The 23,471-nt window shown below is 32.6% G+C and overlaps 1 protein-coding gene across 1 annotated transcript in view; it reads right to left on the reverse strand.

Annotated features, from left to right (window-relative positions):
* Window positions 1–23,471, reverse strand: part of EPHA3 (EPH receptor A3) — a 324,803-nt gene that overhangs the window by 76,800 nt on the left and 224,532 nt on the right. Inside the window, exon 6 of the mRNA XM_039878251.1 lies at window positions 113–237. Within this exon, the coding sequence (XP_039734185.1) occupies window positions 113–237 (125 nt within the window). The remainder of the gene's footprint in view (window positions 1–112; window positions 238–23,471) is intronic.

Here is a 23,471-nt window from a genome sequence, read left to right on the forward strand (position 1 = left end):
GAGCTCTATCACTTCTTAGCAATGGTACTGATTTCTTTGCAAGAGTGAGTACAGTTCTCGAGAAAGAACCTCTTTCTCTATACAACCCAGCCCTTTCACATTGTCTTCCTACCTTTTCATAGTATTTGACCTCGTAGTCCAATATGATCCCATTAGGGTGTTCGGGTTCTTGCCAGGATAAGGAGATACTATTTCTGGATGTACGATCCTTCTTAATTGTCATGACAGGTGATGGAGCTGTAAAGAGAGGATAGAGGGGATGATGGGAGGGGGCAAATTAATCAGGTTAGGAAGGGTGCTAAAGAAGAGCAGAGAGAAGGGAACAGCAAATGGAGTCTATCATTGTTCGAATCTTTGGCAAGAAGCATTATTTTCATTTCAAAAGCTCTTGAATATTAATCTGGCCCCATATCAAGTCTCAGCAGCTGGATTATAGCCCTGGTACACGTAGGCCTATGGAAAATGATCTAAGATTTTCAGCTGCTGGTGGAATAGTGGCAAGTGAGCAGATGTTTTCAATCTGCTACTCTAATGTAAGCAATGAAATATATTTGATATGTTAAAATAAGAACAAAACATCAGGACTACCTATTTGTTATAATGTTGCAAAGTTATTAATTCCAGGTTCTTCAGCTCATTGATAACATTTTCATTTGCAACTCTGTAAGAAAACTGGAATCCATTATGTAAAAGGAGTCCCATGGTATCTACAGGTAATAATAATATTTAGTGTACTGTAAAATAGATAGCATTTAGGACATATAGTAGGGCATATCTTGACTTCTGACAAAAACCGCTCATGAATAAAAATATATATCTGGAAACAAAAATCTTCTGTTTTTATATTTTTATATCTAAAAAAAATTAATAAGAGCTACCAAGGAAATGACTACTATTTATATCACAACTCTCAAGCTATATTTTGATGTATCTTATTGGATGGTGACTCAATATTTGTTATGTTTTGCTACGCATTATCAAAGTATAGAATATGAATAAAAAACATCTGTTTGGATCAGATATAATAGAGTCACCTTTGTTTCTAATGGGAGATTAAATATATTTTAACTGATATTCTACTTCAAATTCTTCCATTAAAAAAGAAAAATGCATACTATCCATCAATGCACTTCTGGTTTCAAATCTCAATCTTGTTACACTGGCCAACTGAAATATCTCAGTTGAGGTTCAGTGGCATTCTGCCTTAATGGAATGCAGCAAAATAAATTACAAATATGAAATTAAAAAAACCCAAGAACTCTTAGATACATTAACTATTGAATTGTTTTCGTTGCTAAAAGACTTATTTTCTTATTGATTTTTCTCAAATCAAGGACTATTTGATTTGAATGCTGTGTATTTGTATTTCCAACAACAGCTAGCAGATTTGTTGATCAGATGTTTCTGTGATAATCATATGACAACTTTTATATACCCAACCTCTCTTTAAATTGTTCCTGTATATAAATGTCTTTTATTTTTATTACTCACTTTAAAATAGTTTACATTAAGCTTGCCTTACTAACGCTTCACTGGAAAACAAACAAATAATTCTTTGCAATAAATTTCCCTTTCTATTTGTATTATTTGTAAGATCTTCTTATGAACTTTTTTGTAATCAAAGCAACATTACTTTGATATCCTGGGAATGATTACCTAATATTTGGCCCCTTTTGCTTCCCCAAATAAGTATTGCTTTTCCGATGAAAAAATAAATTCATTTTCTTTTTCAGCTTTTGCTTCCATTAGCAATTAATATCCTTTGGCATTTACCATTTATGTTCGCTTTTCTTTCATTCAATAGTATTGTTTATTCCCAAAATGGCCTCATGACATCTCCGCCCCTTAACCTGTGGTGATTTGCTGCTGTGAAATTGATTCTAAGCAAAGGATAATTTATTTTGATTATATTTAGTTGAAATTTTATAAACATACACAATGATTATAAACATAGCACTGAGTTATAAATAGCAGATTTGTTAAATTATTGAGAATTATTTTATTTTTATTTACTCTAATACTTAGAAAAATTAATTCATTATCCAAATGCTAACAGAAAAAAATCAGCTCCACTGTCTTTGGAAACAAATTTTGCTTTTTGTACAAAAAATGGAGAAATTATTAATGTTCCTGCTGAAGTAGACCCATTAGTATAATAACTAAGGTATACTTGCTGAGCATTTCAAAGAAGTCAAATCTTTGTAAACTTTCCCAGTTTACCAAGGAAATGTGTTAATGGAGACCCTACATTAATTCTACATCACCTTGAAACTGATTTATTTTTCCTGTTAAAATATATTTTCAAAGAAGCTTTAAAAATTACCAGTTATAGCATCTCTCAAAAAAAAAAAAAAAGAGAGAGAGAAAGTAATTCATTTTAAAGAACAATTGTGATGAGGGTTGTAATAACTTTTTAATGAAAGCTTTGCAGGCTGTTTTGGGGACCTGCCCAATTTTACTGCTTCTGCACTGAACAAGACTTTATAACTATTGAAATTCTTCAAAGGTCTTTTGAGCAAGCTGCAGAGCCCTGTACAACTGTAATAAATAGCTTTTTGTAATCCACATTTACTTAAGTAGAGGCAATTGCTCGAAGCTTGTGCCATCTCTAAGTTAATGAATCTTTTCTGATTGCTGCTTTTAGGCCCCTGTTAAGCAGTTGTTCTGTTTCTTTAATATACGCCCCTTGTGTTGGCTGCATTTCAGCAGTTTTACCCCAGTGCAGCAGCTGGACTTCTGTTGCATTTAGGTGAGGCTCATCAATATTTTAATATTAATAAATAATTAACAGAAATTATTTTTCTCTGCTCTAATAAATAATTTTAAGACATAATAAAACACTGCAGAAATTTTGTGGCCATTCCACTGTATCTATGCTTGCTAAAAAGTTTTCTAGAACACTTTTGAATTGATGTCTTGATATATAATTTATCCTTACTTTCTCATGTACTATAATACAATTTGTAATATTAATGAGAAACAGCGATACGGATTATTTTAGTTCATTTTCAGGTATTAAAGAGTGATTTGTTCAAAGTATTAATTTCCAAAATCCATTGAATTCCTTAAATTTATTTTTTTTCTGTGTAAAAGAATATGGCATTTCAATGTATATAATAAAATAGTTGTGATTTATTTTATCCTTGTTTCTCTGTTTTAAAAAATTTGTGATTTGAAAGAATGGTGGGTAATAGTTATATGGAATGAAAAAAAAATCTATCCTAAGACTAGAGAAATACTCAGAACTAGAGTGAAAATTTATGTAAGAGGAGAAAGCAGCATGTTTTTCCTGGCAAAAACCTGGTGGTGTGTAAGCTAAAATAGCAAAATTACAGTTGACCACCCCAATATCCCAGGATTAAGAGATTTAATCTGGTTCCTCTTTTGTATACCTTAAATGATACAAATAATTCTCTTATTAAGAGGAAGAAGTTGACACAAGTTTGTTGTGAGAATGGCCAGACATTTATGCAGTTTAGTCAATAGTTTTATAGGGAAAAAAATGAAGAAACTGGTAACAACAAAAAATAAAGCAGTAGGAAAGTAAAAATTTTTAGTACCTTAATGGCCCTCTTTAAAATAATGTCTTGGCATGTAATATACATTTATATATGTGCCCTTTGGAAAATAAAGAAGAGAGACATGATATACAAGGTAAAGTTAAATGTATTAGATTTTAACTGAAATATTTCTTAAAACAATACAAATAAAAGAAAAACTGAGGTGGTTAGGAGGGAAATAGTGCAGGTTAGGAAGGCTCATGAATCACATAATTAATCATCCTCCATGAAACTTTTACTAAACTATTGAAAAGTTCTGACACTTTGAATACCAAAAAAAAATTCTCAACTAGTGGTGTCACAGTAGACTCGCTTATGGTTCTTTCAATTCATTCTTCTTTAAAATATTTATTTGATCATGACATAATGCTAGACAGATATTTTCACTCCATGTTATCTAGTAATGTGTGTTCTGTGAAAGCTGGTATCAAAATTTCTGTTCTAAGGTGACATAAATTTCTAGGAAGCAAAGGTTGAATTATTTACTGATTTTTTTTTTCCTAGCTCTAGGCCACTACAGTGGCAGCCTCGTGAATGAGAAACATGCAATGACTGGTCTAGAAGACAAACAGAAAAGTATAACCCTTAAGTAGTTAATAGTAGAATCCCAGTCAGTTATTTAGAGGAAAGGCAAGATATTCTCTCTTCACTGTAACCTGAACCATTGATGCATCTCATGAAATAGCAGAAAAACAGCTTACAATAGGATAGCAAAAAAGTTAGGCTAAAAATAGTTTCCATGTAAAAGAACAGGTAAGAGATGGGGCTTGTATAATTCACAATTTGTATTAGTAACACACTTGGTACTTGTGTATACCTTATCTATTGACAGATATGGAAGGGATTCATTATTTTAACTATGGTATTTTTAACTTACATTTACCATTATTCTGCAGCTAAAATATGACCCATCCTTAGAATCAGGAAGCCAAAACTTCAACATTCAACTCCTAAAGGATCTGGTTTAGTTCGTTTGTTTTTATTGGGACTTTCCTCTTTCTGGGTTTGGGAATTTCTAATGAACCTCTGAGGTATCTCTGTGGTTTAGAGATTGGACAAGTTAAAGTAATAACAAAAAGGGCTTAGTATTTCTTTTTTTTAAGTGAGCCAAAGCTTTTAAAAATTATCTCCATGGGAAAATATCATGCAGTAAATGGTTGAAAGATTTTTTCCTTTGAATCAGACATGCCTTTAAAATCATTACTTCCTTATTTTTTTATATTTTGTATCATTTACTGCAATGCCCACTTAAGAACAATTCCTCCTCAGTTTTTTGTTGTTGTTGTTGTTGTCAGAAGTGAGCCCTTCTATTAAATCCAGGAACATTATTGGGTTTGAATTAGCATAATCATTCATAGCTTAATGCTAGGCTTGTATTAGCATAATCATTCATAGTTTAATGTTCTCCATCTCACCATCCCAACCTTGATTTTCCAAACCTGTTGTTCTCTGGAATTTCCTGTTTTTGTACTGAGATTCACCATTTTTACAGTCTATAAAGTTTTCAAGAACACTGAATTTCAGAATTGTACTTTATATATTCTCTCTCATCAACAACCCTGCATGCTAATCAACTCTAACATCTGAAAGTTGATAAATTTTCTTTCTACCCAGTTCTAATTTTCCAGCCCTGCTTTAGTTTAAACCCCTGCCATTTTTCACATGCATTGGATTCTGTGCTTTTCATCTCAGTTTTTTCAGAATTTCAACTTTCTACACATTTTGATGATTTATCATTTTCTAAAGCAAATGAAACATTAACCCTCCTGCCATCCAAACCTCATTTCAAATCACTTTTCCTAAAATTGTTAACTATAAATATGCTGCAAAGGAAAGATCTCAGAATCGATATTTTTAAGAAGCTGATATCAGAAAGCTCTTAAAATCACACATTTGGGAAATTCTGTACTACAAAAGAATTTGGAATTTTTTACATTATTATTTAAGGCTTCTCATAAAACTGCAACATACATACCAGCTTTATCATTTATTGTTCTCCTTTCAAAGTGAAAGCTCTAAAGGCAATTCCTTTTGTTATTTTTTCACGGTAAGCTTTCTATACTCCATGTCTGGAACAGAACACAGTCTCTTCCTTTTTCACCTGAAAAATCTCTTCTAAACATTAAGCTTAGAAATCTATTGCTAATATAATTCCCCCATAAAGTTTTTCCTGAGTCCCTTAGGAAACAGTTAATCAGTTCCTTCCTCTATTCTGATTTATAGTATAGTTGATCATTCTCTTATTATTTAGCCTACTGAATTGTGTTGTAATTAAATCATTTGCTTATCAGTATGTCTTTTCACTAGACTTTAAGTCTCAGAATCTTTAGTGCCTAGTACAGTGCCAACCTTGCATAAATATAGTTATGCAGTTTAGTTAGCTTTGTAATAAAATATACAGTATATTTTTGTGGCTAGTTCCTCTGAGAGATAAATCCTATTTAGTTTCTGATATTAAAATAATAAAATTCAAAGCAAAATGAAAATTCTGATATGTTTAGCTGAGAGACTATTTTTAATAAAATTATGTCTTTTATTTTCTACAGTAAAAAACAATTTTCTGAACTGAATCAAAATAATGTTGAGAGAAAAACATTCTAAAATATATACATTGAAAATAAATTTTGATGTAGGCTTCTCAGTTCTAATTTCTAGAAAACTTTAAAACTTTAATTATTGAATTTTGAAGACCCCCCAGAGTAATTTTAAAGATTGGAGAATGTGGTTACAATTTATAATCTCATTCCCATTCAGCATGGAGCAAAGAAAGAGGAAAAAAAAAATAAACCAGCAGTGATAGAAGAGTTCATTTAATAGATGTTTATTGCATGGATTTATCAAGAGTTCCTGTTTTTCATTTTTCCAATCGATCTTATTTTTTTAACATTAAGTTCTTTTTAAAATATGTTCCAATATTTTCATAGAATCAGAATATTCAAATATGTTTTTTTAAAAAATTAGTCTTTCTCTCTTGTGTTTCTCCTTTACTCTAACGTTACTACCACACTTACCACATTTCTGACACTTCTGGTCACCAAATGTGTGGGTTTTCCCACACCAGGCAATTCTGTGACACTAGCTGGGTGTTCTACAATTTAACTAAATTCTAACACTATCGGATCTCACAGGTTAAGGGTTCAATCCCATGAGAATGCCTCCTACTTTAGATGCTAGGCCAAATTGTAGGTCCCTAGGTTACCCACAACTACTAATCGGAAGTTCTCACGACCCCCTCCTTGGGTTTTATTAATTTGCTAGAGTGGCTCACAGAACTTAGAGAAACACTTAAATTTATCAGTGTTACTTGTCTAAAGTCTATGTGCCCAACTTTGAAAAGCCAAAACTCAAAACATCAGAGTTTGGATAAGGAAAGGTTTATTGACTGAAAAAGTGGGAGACCTACCAGTACCTCAAATCTATCTTAAGTAAGTACAGAGTTCAGGCTTCTTTTATGTCCAGGGAAAGGGAAATGGAAAGGGCAAGAGGTGACTGACCACCTCAGACATCTCAGCACCAAGAGGAGTCTGAGGAAGATTGTGTTAGTTAATGAGAGTCCAGTCAAGAGGTTGCTGCAAATCTTAATAAACAACACATACTTCTTTTATCACCTCAGGCTGCAAGCAGAATTCCTGTAATGATCAGCATGTCTATATGCAAGACTTAGCAGAAGCTATTAGCCTGAAGGCCATGAAAACGAAGCAGGTTTGTATAAGATGGAGTCAGAGAGACAGAGCATTTCACTTTGTTATGTCATTTTATTAAAGAATATGATAAAGGGTACAGTTGAACAGACAGATGAAGAGATACACAAGGCAAGGTCAAGGAGGTCCTGAGTGCAAGATCTTTGGTTTCTATGGAGCTGGGGTGTATCACCCTCCCAATGTGTGGATGTGTTCACCCACTGGAAGCTGTCCAAACCCCATACTATTAGAATTTCTGTGGTGGGTTCATGATGTGGGCATTATTGATCATTAACTCCATTTTCAGCATTTCTCTCTTCTCATGAGAATAGGGAGGTGGCAGAAAATTCCAAGCTTCTAATCATGACAGGTCTTTCAAGTGACTGGCCCTCAACCAGGAGCCATCCAGGAGCTCACCCAGACTATCCTCATTGGAAAAGAAGACACCCCTCTCACCCAGAAAATTACAAGGATTTTAGGAGCAGAACCCTGTGTCAGGAACAAGGGCCAAAGAAGAAATACTAAAATACAAGATGTTTTTTAGTTTTCTTACCATTTAGGAAATTACAAGCGTTTCGAGATTTCTGTGCCAGGAACCAAGGGCAAAGAACAATGTATATTTTCTATTATCTCATACATGTGACAAGCCTTTGAAAATCTGTGGGGGTAATCATACCGTTCTAAATGTAATGCTTCAGTGTGAAAGAGGTTACTATTGATAAATAACTATTTTTTAAAACTTTTCTATTAGGAGTTGATAAATTTCTAAAATAGGAAATCATGTAGGTAGAAAGTAAGAAAAATTAGAGCAAATAAAGTTTTTATCCTAACTATTTGTCATTGAAAAATGCAATATACTAACAAAACTTCAAAAAATATTGAGATTCCGAAAGAAGTTATGTACATCCAAAGCATCAGTACATTTCAGAAAACAATAATGTTCCTTCGATTTGCTGAGGTGTTCTACAATATTTCTCTCTCTTGAGGTCCTTTGTAGAGCCATGAGTGCTCTTGAATTTCTGCAGGTTCAGAGTCTAGTGAGCCTTATCCAAGGATGTCAAACATTAATATACAAGGCAATGAGAATGATAATTTATTATTCAACAAAATATTTGTGTGTGTGTGTGTGTGTGTGTGTGTGTTAGTCTAATGTTCTTTCTTTATACAGATGATGCTATGCTGGTTATCTTTTACTTTTAACGTAAGACACTGAAATTCAACTGCATCTAAGACATTCTTTTTCTTCATCAATTACACAGGAAATATAAAGTACTCTCAGAATTCCTAGACAGACATTTAACTGTCATTTTTAAGTATGCAGTATTCCTTATTTCCGAAATTGTATATGTCACATTTCTAAGTATTTGCCTGAGCTTAAATTTAGAAAAATACATTCCAGAGATAATATAAACAATCCACATGGAAAGGATAGAATCTTCCCTCTCGGAGAGCCAAAAGTTGTATGAGAAATTCCTCACTTCATAAAGCTTCTAAGTATCTCAAAATTTCCAAAAGATACGGCTCAACTTTGTGAGTAGTAATATGTCTAAATACTGTTTTTGAAGTTCTCTTTGGGTAAGTTTCATAGTTCTTATATTTAGAAAATTTGCTTTGATGGGATTTTACTATCCCAAGTTCCCAAACAAAACAAGATTGTTTCAACAACATCCCTCACTATTTGTCTTAATTTAGTGGTTTCCACAAAATAAAGACAGAAAGAGTAGAAATTTTAAAACCAAAGTTGCTAATTAAAATAACTAAATATAAAATCTTGGGCAAAATAAAATAATATTCTATACAATTTTTTAGTTTAGGCAAGATTATTTTAGTATAGATGACTCCAAAGGTTGAGGGGCAGCTTATTAATGTAGCTAATGTGGTGGGAAAATGATAATGGCACAAGATTAGACCCAGATGGATGCAGAGTAAACTTCAGAGTGGAACTAGGCTACCTATATTGTGAATTTTTATTTATTTGTTTTAAAGGGATGCTGAAATAATAGGTCTGTTTTGAGTCACTCAGGGGTAGATCTGCCCAAGACAGATGTAACTAACTCTGGATACTGGTGGCATTCTCTGTGAAGATTCTGGCAAAGGGCTTGCTGCCCTCTGATTAGATTCAAAAACAGAGAGGTACAACTTAAATACCCCTCAGCACAAAAGATGTCTGACATCAAGTTAGCTTCCACTTTACAAATAATGGTAGTGAAATCTTACACACTCTTGGGTTGCTTCATTCATGTGCTCAAGCAGGACAGAAAGAAAATAATTTCACATTATGTTGTTATGTTATATTTAGAAACTAGTCAAAATACATGCTAGTCTTAAGTAAATTAACTTTTAACTTGCAAACTATAACTATAGATGGAAAGGGGACACTGATAGAGATACTCTGTATTTTTCTATATTTTGAATGGGGTAGATATGTTTCTCAAAAGTCATTGATTTTTACACCTACAATCAGTACAATTCGCTACATATAAATGTTACCTCAACATAAAAAGAAGTAAAAGATGTAATTTTTTCACTCAGATCTTAGTATTAACTATCTCTACTTATTCATTCATTCATTCATTCATTCATTTATTTATTTTCTGTATTCTTGATGCTCTGGCACTGCAATTTGCTGACTGGAGACAGACTGCCTCTCCCAGGGCAAGCAAATTCTTAGAAATAGCAAAGACTGGCTGAGGAGTGTGCTGTTCTTATACAAATCAATCAATCTGTGCTTTCTCTGTCTGGCCTTCATACTCTAGCAGTATGACTCCTCTGTCTTAATCATCTCAAGGCCAGGCATCAGACAACTATAGCTACTCTCAATACCTCAGAGTCCACTCAAATTATTCAAACTAGCTAATCCTAAGTCTACTTATCTTGCCTTGCCTTTCTCACGAACCGCAATAAAGTCTCTTGACCATGCTTTCCCTTTGCTCCTTCTGTCTCCTGATTGACCGTAGTGCTTTTCTATGTGGCCCTCCAGAGTGTGGCATTCCTCTACCTCTTGGGAACTGTAGCAAACTATCTTTTCCATAGCAATTATCTGATCTGTCAGCCTCATCAGGTCTGAATAATACTAAAACCTGTATTTTAAAACAGTCATAGTAGTAGAACATCATATAGTAGTTTTTCAAATAAGACTTCTTCTTAACAGAGCTAATGACCTACCTAAGGAAATATCTGGCACACATATGGTCTTGCTGAATTTTGTTTTTGTCTCACTCTCTTCAAACCTAGAGACATCTATGGTGAACTGTCTTTGATGTTTAACCAACACTCAGCTTCAACCTGTAGCAGCTTTGATAAAACATAGTTTTAACCTATTACACTATTTAATATATAGGTACTTTTGCAATTATAGGCTTACTATCTATTGGGCTCCTGGGTCTCTGCTCATTAGTTCCTTGATTTCAGTGAAATCACATCACTAATTAGATATAAAATACTAAATCATAAGCTAAAACTCTTATCTGGACCTACTCTTATTTGGTACTGTTGAGGCCCAAGGAGAATGATCCAGTCTTTGCTGGATCCTTTCATTCTTACAAGAAAAATAAGTAAGATGAGAAAAACAATACCGCAGTTGTGTTAGTCCAGATTTCTTCAAAGTATCACTTAAAAACTCTGTTGTGATAATATCAATTAGATTCTGTGTCACAAGTAATAAATAGCTAATTTTAGTTGAGGTATTAAAATTTGAAAAACACATGCAAACACATACACACACATGCTCATGCATGCATATATTTGTATGAATTTAAGTGTGGTCCTATAATAACTTCCCTCTCACTTACACATGTGTCTGGGTGAGTGAGAAATGGATTTACTCCTGAAGGAAATGACAATTGTCCTTATAAGTATCAAACATGTGAGTTAGCAACCATTAATTTACTACTCTGTTGTACGAATCATAAATTTTTATAGTATATTATCTCTCAATAAATGTACACCATAGAAATATATGTTGCATCTAAATACTATTGATTCTGTGTGCGGAAGCAGAAAAAAATGTTGAGAAATTCTGCTTAGCATATGGCTTGTACATGTCTGGCCCATGTGGGGCTTGTATATGCCTAGCAATTTTACTCTAGTGCAACAGAGACTAACTAAAGCAGGGAGGAACGTCCTCTTTAGAAATCATTTATGTTGATTTCTTCCCTTAGGGAGGTAAAAGCCCCAAACTGCCATAACAGGAAATCTGCAAAGTCTGGTCAAACATTTGGAAATCAGATTTTCTTAATTAGCTCAGAGCTATCCTATTTACTTACATATAGAAATACTCATTGGCTCGAAAAAAAAAAAAAATGGGACAAGGGAGTATTCCAAAAAAGAGAACATTTTGATGGGTCACTATATAAAATTTAAAATATTTTGATTACTATAAAATTATCTTTCTGAGCAGCTTTACTTCCATATTACCTTTATGCTAGGAACTTATTTATAATATAGATATATTCTTAAAGAACACATAGTTTTTATTTGTTAATTCCAAAATTATCACCTGAAAATTTTTAAGTAAAGTAGGAAAAACAAATCTGTTTGACAATTATGTAAATCCTTATTTGTACAGTTTATCTCCTCAAAGCATGCATCCCAAACCTATCATCTAATTTCAATTAAAATTTAACAAATTATGTAATAAAAAAGACATGTTTATTAAGTTTTTCTAGTCTGTCTGAAGAATGCAGGTGAGAACATGCCAATTTAGGTGTATTTGCATATATATGAACAAAACGCACACCAGAAGTGACTTACAGAGTTTCCAAAAGCAATAATGCCATGCAAAATTTCTATTTTTGCTGTAAAATTGCCCTTGTTCAAGAGAAACAAAAGAATATATAAACAAATGGGATTACATTAAACTAAAAAGTTTTTGCACAGCAAAAGAAACCATCGACAAAAGGACAACCTACTGAATGGGAGATAATATTTGCCTATGATACATCTGACAAGGGGTTAATATCCAAAATTTAAAGAGAACTACAACTCAACAACAACAAAAAAACAAACAATCCAATTAAATAATGGGCAGATGACCTGAATAAATATTTTTCAAAAAGGATATATAGATGGCCAATAGACATATGAAAAAATGTTCAAGGTAACTAATCATCAGAGAAATGCAAATTGAAACCACAATGAGATATCACCTCACAACTGTCAGAATGGTTACCATCAATAAATCAAAAAACAACAAATATTGGCTGTGGAGGATGTGGAGAAAAGAGAAGCCTCGTGCACTGTTGGTGAGATTACAAATTGGTATAGCCATTCTGGAAAACAATTTAGAGGTTCCTCAAGAAATTAAAAATACAACTACCTTTTGATTCAGCAATTGCACTTCTGGATATTTATCCAAAGAAAACCAAAACACTACTTTGAAAGATCTATACACCACTATGTCTACAACAGTGCTATTCACAATAGCCAAGATATGGAAGCAATCTAAGTGTCCATCAATAGATGACTGGTTAAAGAAGTTATGGTACATATATACAATGGAATATTACTCAGCTATTAAAAAAATTAAATCTTATTATTTGCAATCATATGGATGGACCTAGTGGGTATTATGCTGAGTGAAATAGGTCAGATAGAGAAAGATAAATACTGTATGATTCTTCTTACATGCAGAATCCAAGAAACAAAAGAAACCAGAAAACTAAAGGAAAACAGACAACAGATGCAGGGAACAGACTGGTGATTGCTGGAGGGGAGGGAAGTTGGCGGAATGGATGAAAAAGGTGAAAGGATGAAGAAGTACAAATTAGTGGTTACAAAACAGTCACGGGATTTAGAGCATAGCGTAGGGTATTAGTCAATATTATTGTAATAGTCATGTATATTGCCACATGGGGGCTAGAGTAATCGGGGGGCGGCTGGGGGATCACTTCACAGATTGTATAAATATCTAACCTTTAAAGTTAAAATAAAAAAATTAAATTAAATGCTCATATTTTTTGACTTAGAAAAAGTTACTTTTTTCCTTGTTCATGCTGTGCTTATTAATACTTCCCAACCTCTTTTGCTCCTAAACAAGTTTCCTCTTCCTCCACCTCATATCATTTGATAAGAAATGCAAACAGTTAGTTGCAACAAATAACGTTGTGTTCCAGATAACAGAGATTCTTAAAACTATAAGCAGAAAACAAAGGGGAAATTGCAGAGGCAGACTACCTGCTGCTTAATTTCTGTGATGCCTGTGGCTTTATCTCTTCAGTTCTAGGCACAAGATTAATTTATCTAAGTAATTTTTGTCAAATACCTTCTTAGCTAGCCATGAAGTTTGAAACAATTCTAGTTCTCAAGTCTACCCAAGTAAGGAAAATGCACCAATACATACTTTTGCAATTATGTAAACTTCACATAATCGACCTTAGAATTTTGAGAACTGGAGTGGATTAATTTTTACATACACCATAAAAAATTTCACACATTAGCAAAAAAAATAGCCTTAAGTTGTTCCATTTTTGTGGATAGAAGCATAGTAATACTTGCTTCTTTTAAGAATTTGGCTTTCATCTTATTGTATATATTTAGGTTCCTGTATTTCTAATTCCTAATAGCTGACAGAAAATTGTCTTTAATCTACACAGAGCTAGAGTTCTCAGACAGAGCTGTATAAAGTACAGTTTTTACAGGGGCACACCACATTTTACCTAAGGTGTGGAAAAACTCTAAACATTCTTTTCCAAGTGTGTGAACTAAACTTAAGTCACTTTGTGCTGAGTTTTATTTATGAAAAACTAAATTCAATATAAGACTTAAATGAGAATTTATGTTAAAAAAAACTGTTAAAAATGTATTGATGGGTTCATAATCATTACTTACTGGGGAGATAAAATATTCTAAAACTGATTTATGGTGCTGGTTGCATCAGTCAGCAGTTATTAAAAATCATTGAAAAGGATGTATTTCATGAGATGTAAAATATACCTTATTAACATTAATGTACATAAAAAAAACCTGAAATAAAAATTAGTGTACATGGTTTGCAAATATTGAGAGGTGGGTAAATTAATGGCTTTGAATGATTTTGAAAGTTTTTTTATGTTCCATACTTTTTTTTCTAATTTTCACACTAGTTTGTTGAAAAAAATCTGTGTGAAACCATTATGACTTATGACTTGTTCTAGCCTGGTCTGTCAGATTTTTTCTGGAACTGAAAATCAATAAGCCAAGGATCATTATTATGTACATTGAACAGTCTGGTTTAGCTTTAAAAACATGCTTTTCAAGCTAAATTTCCTTTATAATGCACCTAGCTAGAAAAAAAAAAAAATGAAGAAAAATATTAGAGGCGAAGCAAACCTGAGGTTTGAGAAGTCTGGTAGTCCATTCTCCAAACACAATTGGGTTTTCCTACCTCTGTTACATTCTAGAGAGCTCACAGTTGGTTTTAATATATTTATTTATGGTTCTATGTATATATTTTGCTTTCCTGGAGGGCTAAAGTATGGTAGTTTTATTCTTTTTAACCTTAGAGGTAACTGACTGTCAGATTGATTTTGGGCTATAATGACTTGATTTAATCCTCTGAAAGGGGATTTTGAAATCAGTCCTATAAGACGAGGCACTGGGTTCTAAACAATGCATAAAATTTGCACATAGGTATGTATGGAATGAATATTTAATTAACATATGTGTTCAGTATAAAGGACCCAATGCATAGGCAATTAAACAGGGTTATTATAATGTTTGTGTTATCTTCATTCATGAATTAAAAAAAAAAAGTTTAGAAACAGGTTGAGAAGTACTTTAAGTAATTCACCACTAGCTTCTAGTGAAATGGTGAATCATGAAATCAGAGAATAAAAAAATCAATCCAAGTAAAACGAAAGTTTGAACAACAAAAAAGCCATGTCTTTGTTGCAAAACCCATAGCATTTAAGCTTATAATAAGGGAAGTAACTACAAGAACTGCAGACACAGAAGGAAAATTGTGAGAAAAATTTTCCAACACATTCCATGAAAAGTCAGCAGGGTTTTACAGGAAACAATCAAGTGATTGTAGAAAGAAAACATGCAACCAAAGAATTTATTCAGTTAACATCTATAATTTAACAAAATAACATATGTTCAAAGTCACATTTGAAGACAAATTAAAAGGCCCTTATGGACTATAAATTGCTAACTACCAATGTTCATTTAAGGAAACAAGGAATAACACTGATGACAAACTATCCCAAAAGTGGCTGTTGTAAAAACTGGCATCTGAATACTTAGGGTCGACATTCCTGGTAACTTAGAAATCTTAAGTCAATACATCTTTAATCCAAATATAGGTGGAAGACATGCAATATACAGGGGGCTCTATTTTATATTTTTAAATAGTAATATAAAATTACAAAAAATATTTATAGGTACAAATATTTTACAAAATTTGAACATAAATTCTTTAAACCATATGAATCATCAGAAATCTAACACCAGAAAAATTATATATCCATAGTTGATATTTAAAGAGAGAAAACTGATGAAGTGTAAAATCTGAATGTATTAATTTAAAAAATGACATACAGGAAGACATTTATATTTATACACAGTACATAATATATTTACTATCACATATATGTGATGTATACATGCACATATATGCACAATGACATGTATAAGTATTTACATATACACATCCTATGTAAAGCATAATTATTGATCATTTTATGTATTAGATTTACACATTCTTTTATTTAATTCTAATAGCAATCTTAAAAAATGAGAATTATTTTTCTGATTTCACAAAAAAGGAAATCTAGAACTAAAAATAAAGAGAAACTTCACTAAACAGTTAGCAAATGGTGATACCCCCACTCATTCTCGGGCACTTGAATTTCTCTATTCACACCTGCCAGTACCTTTTGTAATATAAATAATAAGATAATTTCCACATCAATTTTATTTAAAAAATGGTAGATTTATTTTTAAAGAAAAAAATTAATAACTAGCACTTAATCTCATATTTTCCCCTTTCCTATTTTCCTACTGGAATAAGACTAAAGAATTATTCAGGTAGTTTCCTGGAAATGCACCTGAGACAGCATAATTTTGTATTTCGTTTAATAAAACAACATTTCTAATTAGTCTTATAGCTCACCTTATTGTTCTAAGGTCCTTTCTAAATTAATAATGTAATGAATATCTCTTTAGATGTTCCTTTTTACAGATTTTTAATTCCTCAGTAAAAATTATTAAAGTAAATATCACAAAATGATATCATTTTAGAAGACTATGTGTGTCTGTTACATGCCAGGAACCACAGAAGGTACAATGATTAAAGCAGTGTAAAAGGCAGATGTGGAGCCAGCTTTTGTGGAGATTGAAAACATTCTCACCACTAGAGTTGGATTTCTTTACAAATTACTATTTGATATTCTATGGTCTCCTGAATATACATGGATCTTATCAGCTCAACTAAACACTAACCGATTTCAAGTACACTAACACATTCAGGATACCTAATGGGCATATTTTGATGGTGTTCCAACAATATTCTTTTGGAATTTACAATAGTGGGATAACTTTTCGATCTCAAGCTGCCAGCATTTCACTGTATTTGACTGAGGGCTTTCTTTGGCCATCAAAGTCAGCTCTATCCAAGCACTTCAAGCTAGAAGTTCTGAAAATTAACACTCCTTCAATTACCTCTCTTTCTTGGAATGACCCTTGGTCAAGGACTGATAGGGAGTCAATGCATAAAGACCCAAGCTTTCTCTTCTTTTGGGTGGTAAAACTCTGAACAAATGTTCTACACTGGTTCTCACTATTCAGAAGCAGAATTAAATTTCATTTTTCCAAAGGATTACTTTGTCAACACCTAATCTTTCATCAGTTAACTTCCTTTTTCTGTTTTATTTTCATACTCTCCTAATTATCTCCTGGGACCATCTTCCCAACAAACAACTTGTACTCAAATCCTCATCTCAATATTTACTTCTGGAAAATTACAAACTAAGACATCTTAGGTGTCTGAAGATACTCTCAGATATTGATGTCAGCTGAGACCATCTTGAGCCCTATTTTGATTTTCAAGACACCTAAACAATTTATGTCTAACTTACTTAACCACCAACTGTGTCATTAAGAAATTTTGGTATCCACTGGACCTGAGCTTAGAGAAAAGAAACACAGACACAAACACACACATTTACACAGAGCTAACACACACATACATATATCCCTAAACCAGCATCGTCAATTCCTCAAAGTTCTACCTTAGAGTTGTAAGTTGTTTCACAGCTAATATTATAAATTATTTGAGTGCTAGGGCAACAGTTGCTGGAACGAGATGAGGAGATAATTTGTGGTGTTATATAGAAGTTTATGGGCATCTCTTTTGTTCAATGAGCCTTTGTTCTTCTGTCTATTCTAAGCTAGGGTGACTCTTCTGAACCAAATGGTTATTTTTTTAAAAAAAATCCCATTCCATGTTCAGAATGTAACATTCTCAGACTAGAGAGAGAAGTAGAAATTCTTCATTTCTTGGCCATTCCCAGGGAAATACTAAGATGTATCATAACAATGGGCCCTCAAACAGAAGCAGACATCTCAAAGCTGACCAGAACCATGGAATTGTTTTAAGTGGCATACAGAGAAGAGCTCCTCTGATCTGCTGATACTTTCCTGTTCTTTGATGACATTGCTGGAATATCTAATAGCTTTCTGCTCATTTTGAGTTATTAATGCCCAGTGTACATAAGTATAAAACAGCGATTTTCCAGGAGGGAGAGAAAAAAGTCAGGACTTTTATTTCTTTTTTCCCTCTTCTGATTTGAGGAAAAATAAAAAAAAAAAATTATCCTTACTGTGCACACAATTACATTGTATTTGTTGAATTCCACTGTTTTCTTGGCTCTCAGCCTTTGGAATTGTGTGTTGGCTCTTTGTAGGCATTGGTACAGCAGACTCTGTAGATCACACTTCAGGGAACTATTTTGAGCCATTTAAAAGATTCTCAAGACATAGTAGGTCTCAACTGTTTGCAGTTCTCCTTTGAATGTGGTGCATTTTTGTTTTATTTTGTGATTCTAGTTGCTAGTTCCCAAGCAACAAAAAAAATTTTACTGAGTATTTTCTGTATGACTATATATCTATGTGCATGTGTGTGTGGAATACGTACATATTTTAGCTTTCAGTTTGAAAACTAGTTTTCAATAAATTGTTGTCTTAAAAACATATTTATAATACATACTACTATGTATAATACCAATGTCATAATAATGAGATCAAATGACTCTATCTAACACTTAAATTTTTATACCCAGGATGAATAAAAGCATATAATGACACTTTCCTCCTACTATACTGCTCAAAGAGTCACAATGTAATTCAGCCCTATGTTGGAGTAACGTGTTACAGAATCCCACAAATAGAAGTCTGGACTAGGATTAAAAAGGAGGTAAAACATATCTCTGAACAAGTCCTTCCTGTCAATTTACGTGGTGAGTGAAAAGTAAAGTACAGTAGAAATCAGAAAGAGGCAGCTAAGTTCCCTCTGGGAGAGACTCATTCAGCAGGGTGATGATATACTGGTATGCCACTGTCTAGTGACTTTACCAAAAGAGATACCAGTCATGTAGGAATTAAGACAAGTGAGTTTACACAGAAATTGTTTCTATTTCTTACTTCCTTAGTTCCCACTTTCTGCTATAAAAATGTTCTGCAATAACATTGCCATTTCACAATTATGACTTCATAGTTTTGTTTTGTAAGATCAGATCGAGGTTAGAAGGAGATGCAGAAATATATGCAAGCTTATTTACAGGCAGCCTATATAAAATGAGGAAAAATGTTGTGTTATCTTGCCTAATGATCCAGTTTAAAAAAATGATGTTGAAGAAATTATGAATTTTTCTTTAAAGCAAAAAATTTTCTTTAAAGATTAAAATAATAAAAAAGTCAATTCCCAATTTATCTCTTAGAAGATCAATATTTACATTTTTATATATAATATTTACATATGTCTTTACCCTTGCAAGGATTTGATATTAATGAAAATTTTTATTTCAAGAATGAATATAAATATTCCATAGCATGAATTCCATTTAGTGCCAGAGACCTTAAATCAAATTACAGAGTTACAAGAATAAGAATTAAAATCACTTTCATGGGGTAAAAAGACAAGAATATCAAATTAATAAAATATTTTGGATGATCAGGTATTTTCTCAAGATACATTTGCTTGATTAAATTACTATTTTCATACAGAAGTTCAATATAGACTTATATTCTTTGTGTGTGTGTGTGTGTGTGTGTGTGTGTGTGCATTATTGTGTGTGTGTGTATGTGGTTTGAACTGATTTTTTGAACACTTCCCTTTAAAATATATTACCAGTGCAAAGTGAAATAACAACTTTTTCTGAGAGTCAAATGTTAAGTTTTTCTATTTGTTTCATTTAGGATTTAAAGTAATAGTCTCGCTGATCAAGAATAATGCTAACTATAGTCTTCAGGAGACAGAAAGTAAGCCATTCAAATGAATGACTATAAAGTGAATAGCTTGTGCCAAAGGATAATTTATTTGATTTAAAACACATTTGTAGAACAAATTTTGGAACTATGCATACTTGTTAATTTTCTCTTTTGTGATTTCTCTTCTTTTTTTTTTTTTTTGTAGAATGGCAGTTAAAACCAACATCTAGACAATGCCAAGTTTCATGAAGTGGTTAAGAGCATTCCTGGAAGTGGTACATATGCCAACAAATCTGCCTTTTGCAATTAGAAGAGATAAAAAGTCTGTGCTAGAGATGAATAAAAGCTGCTCTATGGTTGTTGTTTTTATTATTAGTATCTTGAAATACAAAAAACTGAGCCTAACATGAGAGTGAAGGGAGACTGTAGGAAATAGTCAATATTTTCTATCTACTATAGAGACATTCAGGCCCAAATTTGTTTCTGAGGCCTCTTCAATTCCAGGCCATGACTAAAAGTCTTCTCTTGATATACTTTGTCTTCTTACCTTCAAAGTCTACTGGGGCTGGTTGGTTTGCAAAACTTTGGATAGATCAGTCTTTGGTTCCAATGTTGGCAAGCGTCAATCTCAATATTTGAGTCTTTCAAATCAGATTGATTGTTAATTATGAAGAAACTTATGGTAGCATTTTCTTTCTTATTTCTATGTGACATAGGATTTTGGAACTAAACAAAGCTTTTAGACAACTTTGTAGGCTAAAGTAAATTGTAGAAAATTGACCCATAGACACAATGGACTTGATACTAAAGCCCACCCCAGACAAACTCTAGTAACTCTTCAAATGTTGAATTATTAGAAATATTTCTCTTCAACATATTCAAAGTTGATCAGGATATGAAAATTTTTCTTAAAAGAAATTATGTCCAGTTTTGACATTTTGCTACTTGTCAATCTCAGTCTTTTCTTTTTTTCTTTAATATTACTGTGGTTTGTAAAATAAACTAAGTAGAGTTACATAAACCAGAAAAAACTCAACCTGTGAACAGATTACCCTAAAGATTCTAAATGTGTCAGGCCAGATTGTTGTAGATTATTGAACTAGAGAAAACACTGACCAACAGTTAGTTCTTAAGTAACTCCACACATTTCCTTGACAAGAAACACTAAGATACCAGTCCATCCTTCCTCTTATCCTATGAACCAAATATGTTAACAACTAACAAGAAGGTTTTTGCAAAAAAAAACCAAAACTTCAAAAATTGATTTTCCAGAGAACCTGACTACCTTAAAACATTTATTTTCAGTTTAAGAGTAGATATATTAAAATTTCCATATTGACTTTCTTAATTCCTTGGTAGTGCTTTTATTTTCTTATTTTATATTTACCAATGAGTTGCAGAAGTTTTGTCTAGGTGCAAAAAAAAGATTGAAAAACAGTGGTACCAATTTGAGAAGGCAAATCAAATTTTTAATCCATGGCACTGCAACTTCTTAATTCTTATCCAATTCAGTTTACAACTTGTTTCAGGCAAAGTGACTTGTAGATTTACCCATAATTTACTCCTTTCTTCCTTATGTTGAGAAAAACAAGTTTTATTTTTTCTGTTTATAACTAATACCTGTCATTGATTCCATTCCTTCTTACCAGGCCTTTAGTTCTCAAAAGCCCTGGCTACCTTGTTAGCAAATTGCTAATCTATATTTTCCTTCCCTTTGACGGCATGCTTCAATAGAGAAGAAAGTGTTGGTTAAGAATGCAGACACTGCTGTCAGAATATTTGATTTCAAATCATGATTCAGCAACATCTGTGTGAATTTAGGCATATTATTTCATATCTTTGTCTCAGTTTTCTTTATTAAAAAACTGAGAAAATAATGATTTTTACCTTATAGGTTTTCTGTTAATGAATATTGCCTTAAATGATATACAGAACAGAATTAACACAGTGCCTGCCATACAGTTTGAACTTTGATACTCACAATACAACTTCTGTAACCAAATTTCACTTTAAATGGTCTCAAATGATACCATACCTCCAAAACTACCAACTTTAATAGCTTTTATATGCTAATCTAATTCTGTGAAACCTCTAGTATTTACATTCTCTGCTCATCCCTCCCTTTTTCTTTTCTTTTTTCTTTCTTTCTTTCTCTTTTTTCCTTAAAAAGTATCTAGAAGTGCTTATTTGATTAAGGACCAAGATAGCCACTATAAAAGAGGCAAATGAGGGCCATGCCTGGATCATGCCCTCAAAGAACTTAAAGTTCAGTAGGAAAGATTAAATGCATACAAAATATCATTTGATTGTAAATTAGAATAGAGGAGCACCGTAAGAGACACTAATAACTGCTAATGTAGTGCCATGAGAGCTCAGATGAAAGTACAATTACTTCTAGCTGTGAATAATTAGAAAAAAAAAAATTAATGGGGGTGCTGGCATTTAATCTGGGCCTTTCAGAATGAAAAACATTTGGACACAAATATTGAATAAGTGTATTTTAGGTCAAAGTCACCAAATTTGCAAAACTTCCTAGAGAATAAGAAAGAGTTAAATTCATCTTTGTAAAAAAGGAGTAAAGGAGATTATGATCAGAAGCTTACTTGTGAAGAGTTTTAATTTCTAGGCTAAAAAGTTTAACTTATGTTCTGTGTGTTATGAGTAGCCATTAAAGTTTTAGAGCATGTAAGTGACCTGATCAAAACTATATTCAATAAGATTAATCTTGCCACGATTTTATCACAGTTCAGAAGACATGGATAAGCCTTTGAGGAGTCACAACATCTGGTAGGAGCAGGGACAGAGCTATAAACAGATTCCGTTGGGGCTACAAGGGGCACTTGCTTACTCCATTTGGGAAATGGGAAACTTCCTGTAGAAGGTGACTAATGAACTAATTTTTAAGAGATTAGAAATGACCAGGCAGAAAAGGGAAATAGTTTCCTATAAGTAGAAATGGCTAAAATGGTTTAAATGGCATGAAACTGTGAAGATTTTATAAAGAGTACAAGGAATTATACTTATAGAGCATAATGTGGAAGGGTATTAAATGGCATTTGGCATGGAGATCATAGGGAGCTTTGTAGGCCATAGTACTGTACTTGAGTTTAAGGTGCTTTATAAAACAAATGAAGTGAAGGAGCAACTCCACTAGTGGTTACTGTAATAGTCCAGATGAGAATTGATGAGAACTTGAAGTTAGAAATATCAACAAAGACAGAAAGAATGTTATATGAAACAGGAGAATGCTTGTGTTGGTGAAATCAGCAAGGCATAACTATCTGTCCATTTGATAGACATTTATTTAAAACCCATTATATTTCAAGCACTGAAGAATTCATCAACAATGCATCAATGAACATTAGTGAACAGAAATTTTCCACCCTTATAAATCTTATATTTCTGAGGAAGACTAAGAGAGGAGAAAAAGAGAATAAAATTTTGTAAGTGACATTTTCATATAATTATTTCCTAGTTAAAGTTTGAGCTTCAATTCCAAAGCTAACTTCTCTTAAGCTTAGTAGTTATCTGTTACTGTTCCCAAGATCAAAGCTTTGTTCCCATATTTTTAAATTCTATATTCTATATCCACTCCTTTTCTCTTCAACACTCATGATTCCCAAATGTACAGCCCATATTTAAGTTCAACTTTTTACTACGTATGACCATTTAGATGAAGAACCTGTATGTTACTTTATTCTCATCAGTTCTAAAATGTTCCACTTTATCTTATTACATGTTCTTCCTTTTTCCTGATCTTAATCAATGGCTTCATCATTCTTTATCCCAACCTTGTTTAAATTATTTTCACGAAACTCCCCATTAC

The sequence above is a fragment of the Pteropus medius genome, unplaced genomic scaffold, assembly GCF_902729225.1.
Source record: "Pteropus medius unplaced genomic scaffold, Ma_sr-lr_union100, whole genome shotgun sequence".
Classification (NCBI taxonomy): Eukaryota; Metazoa; Chordata; class Mammalia; order Chiroptera; family Pteropodidae; genus Pteropus; species Pteropus medius.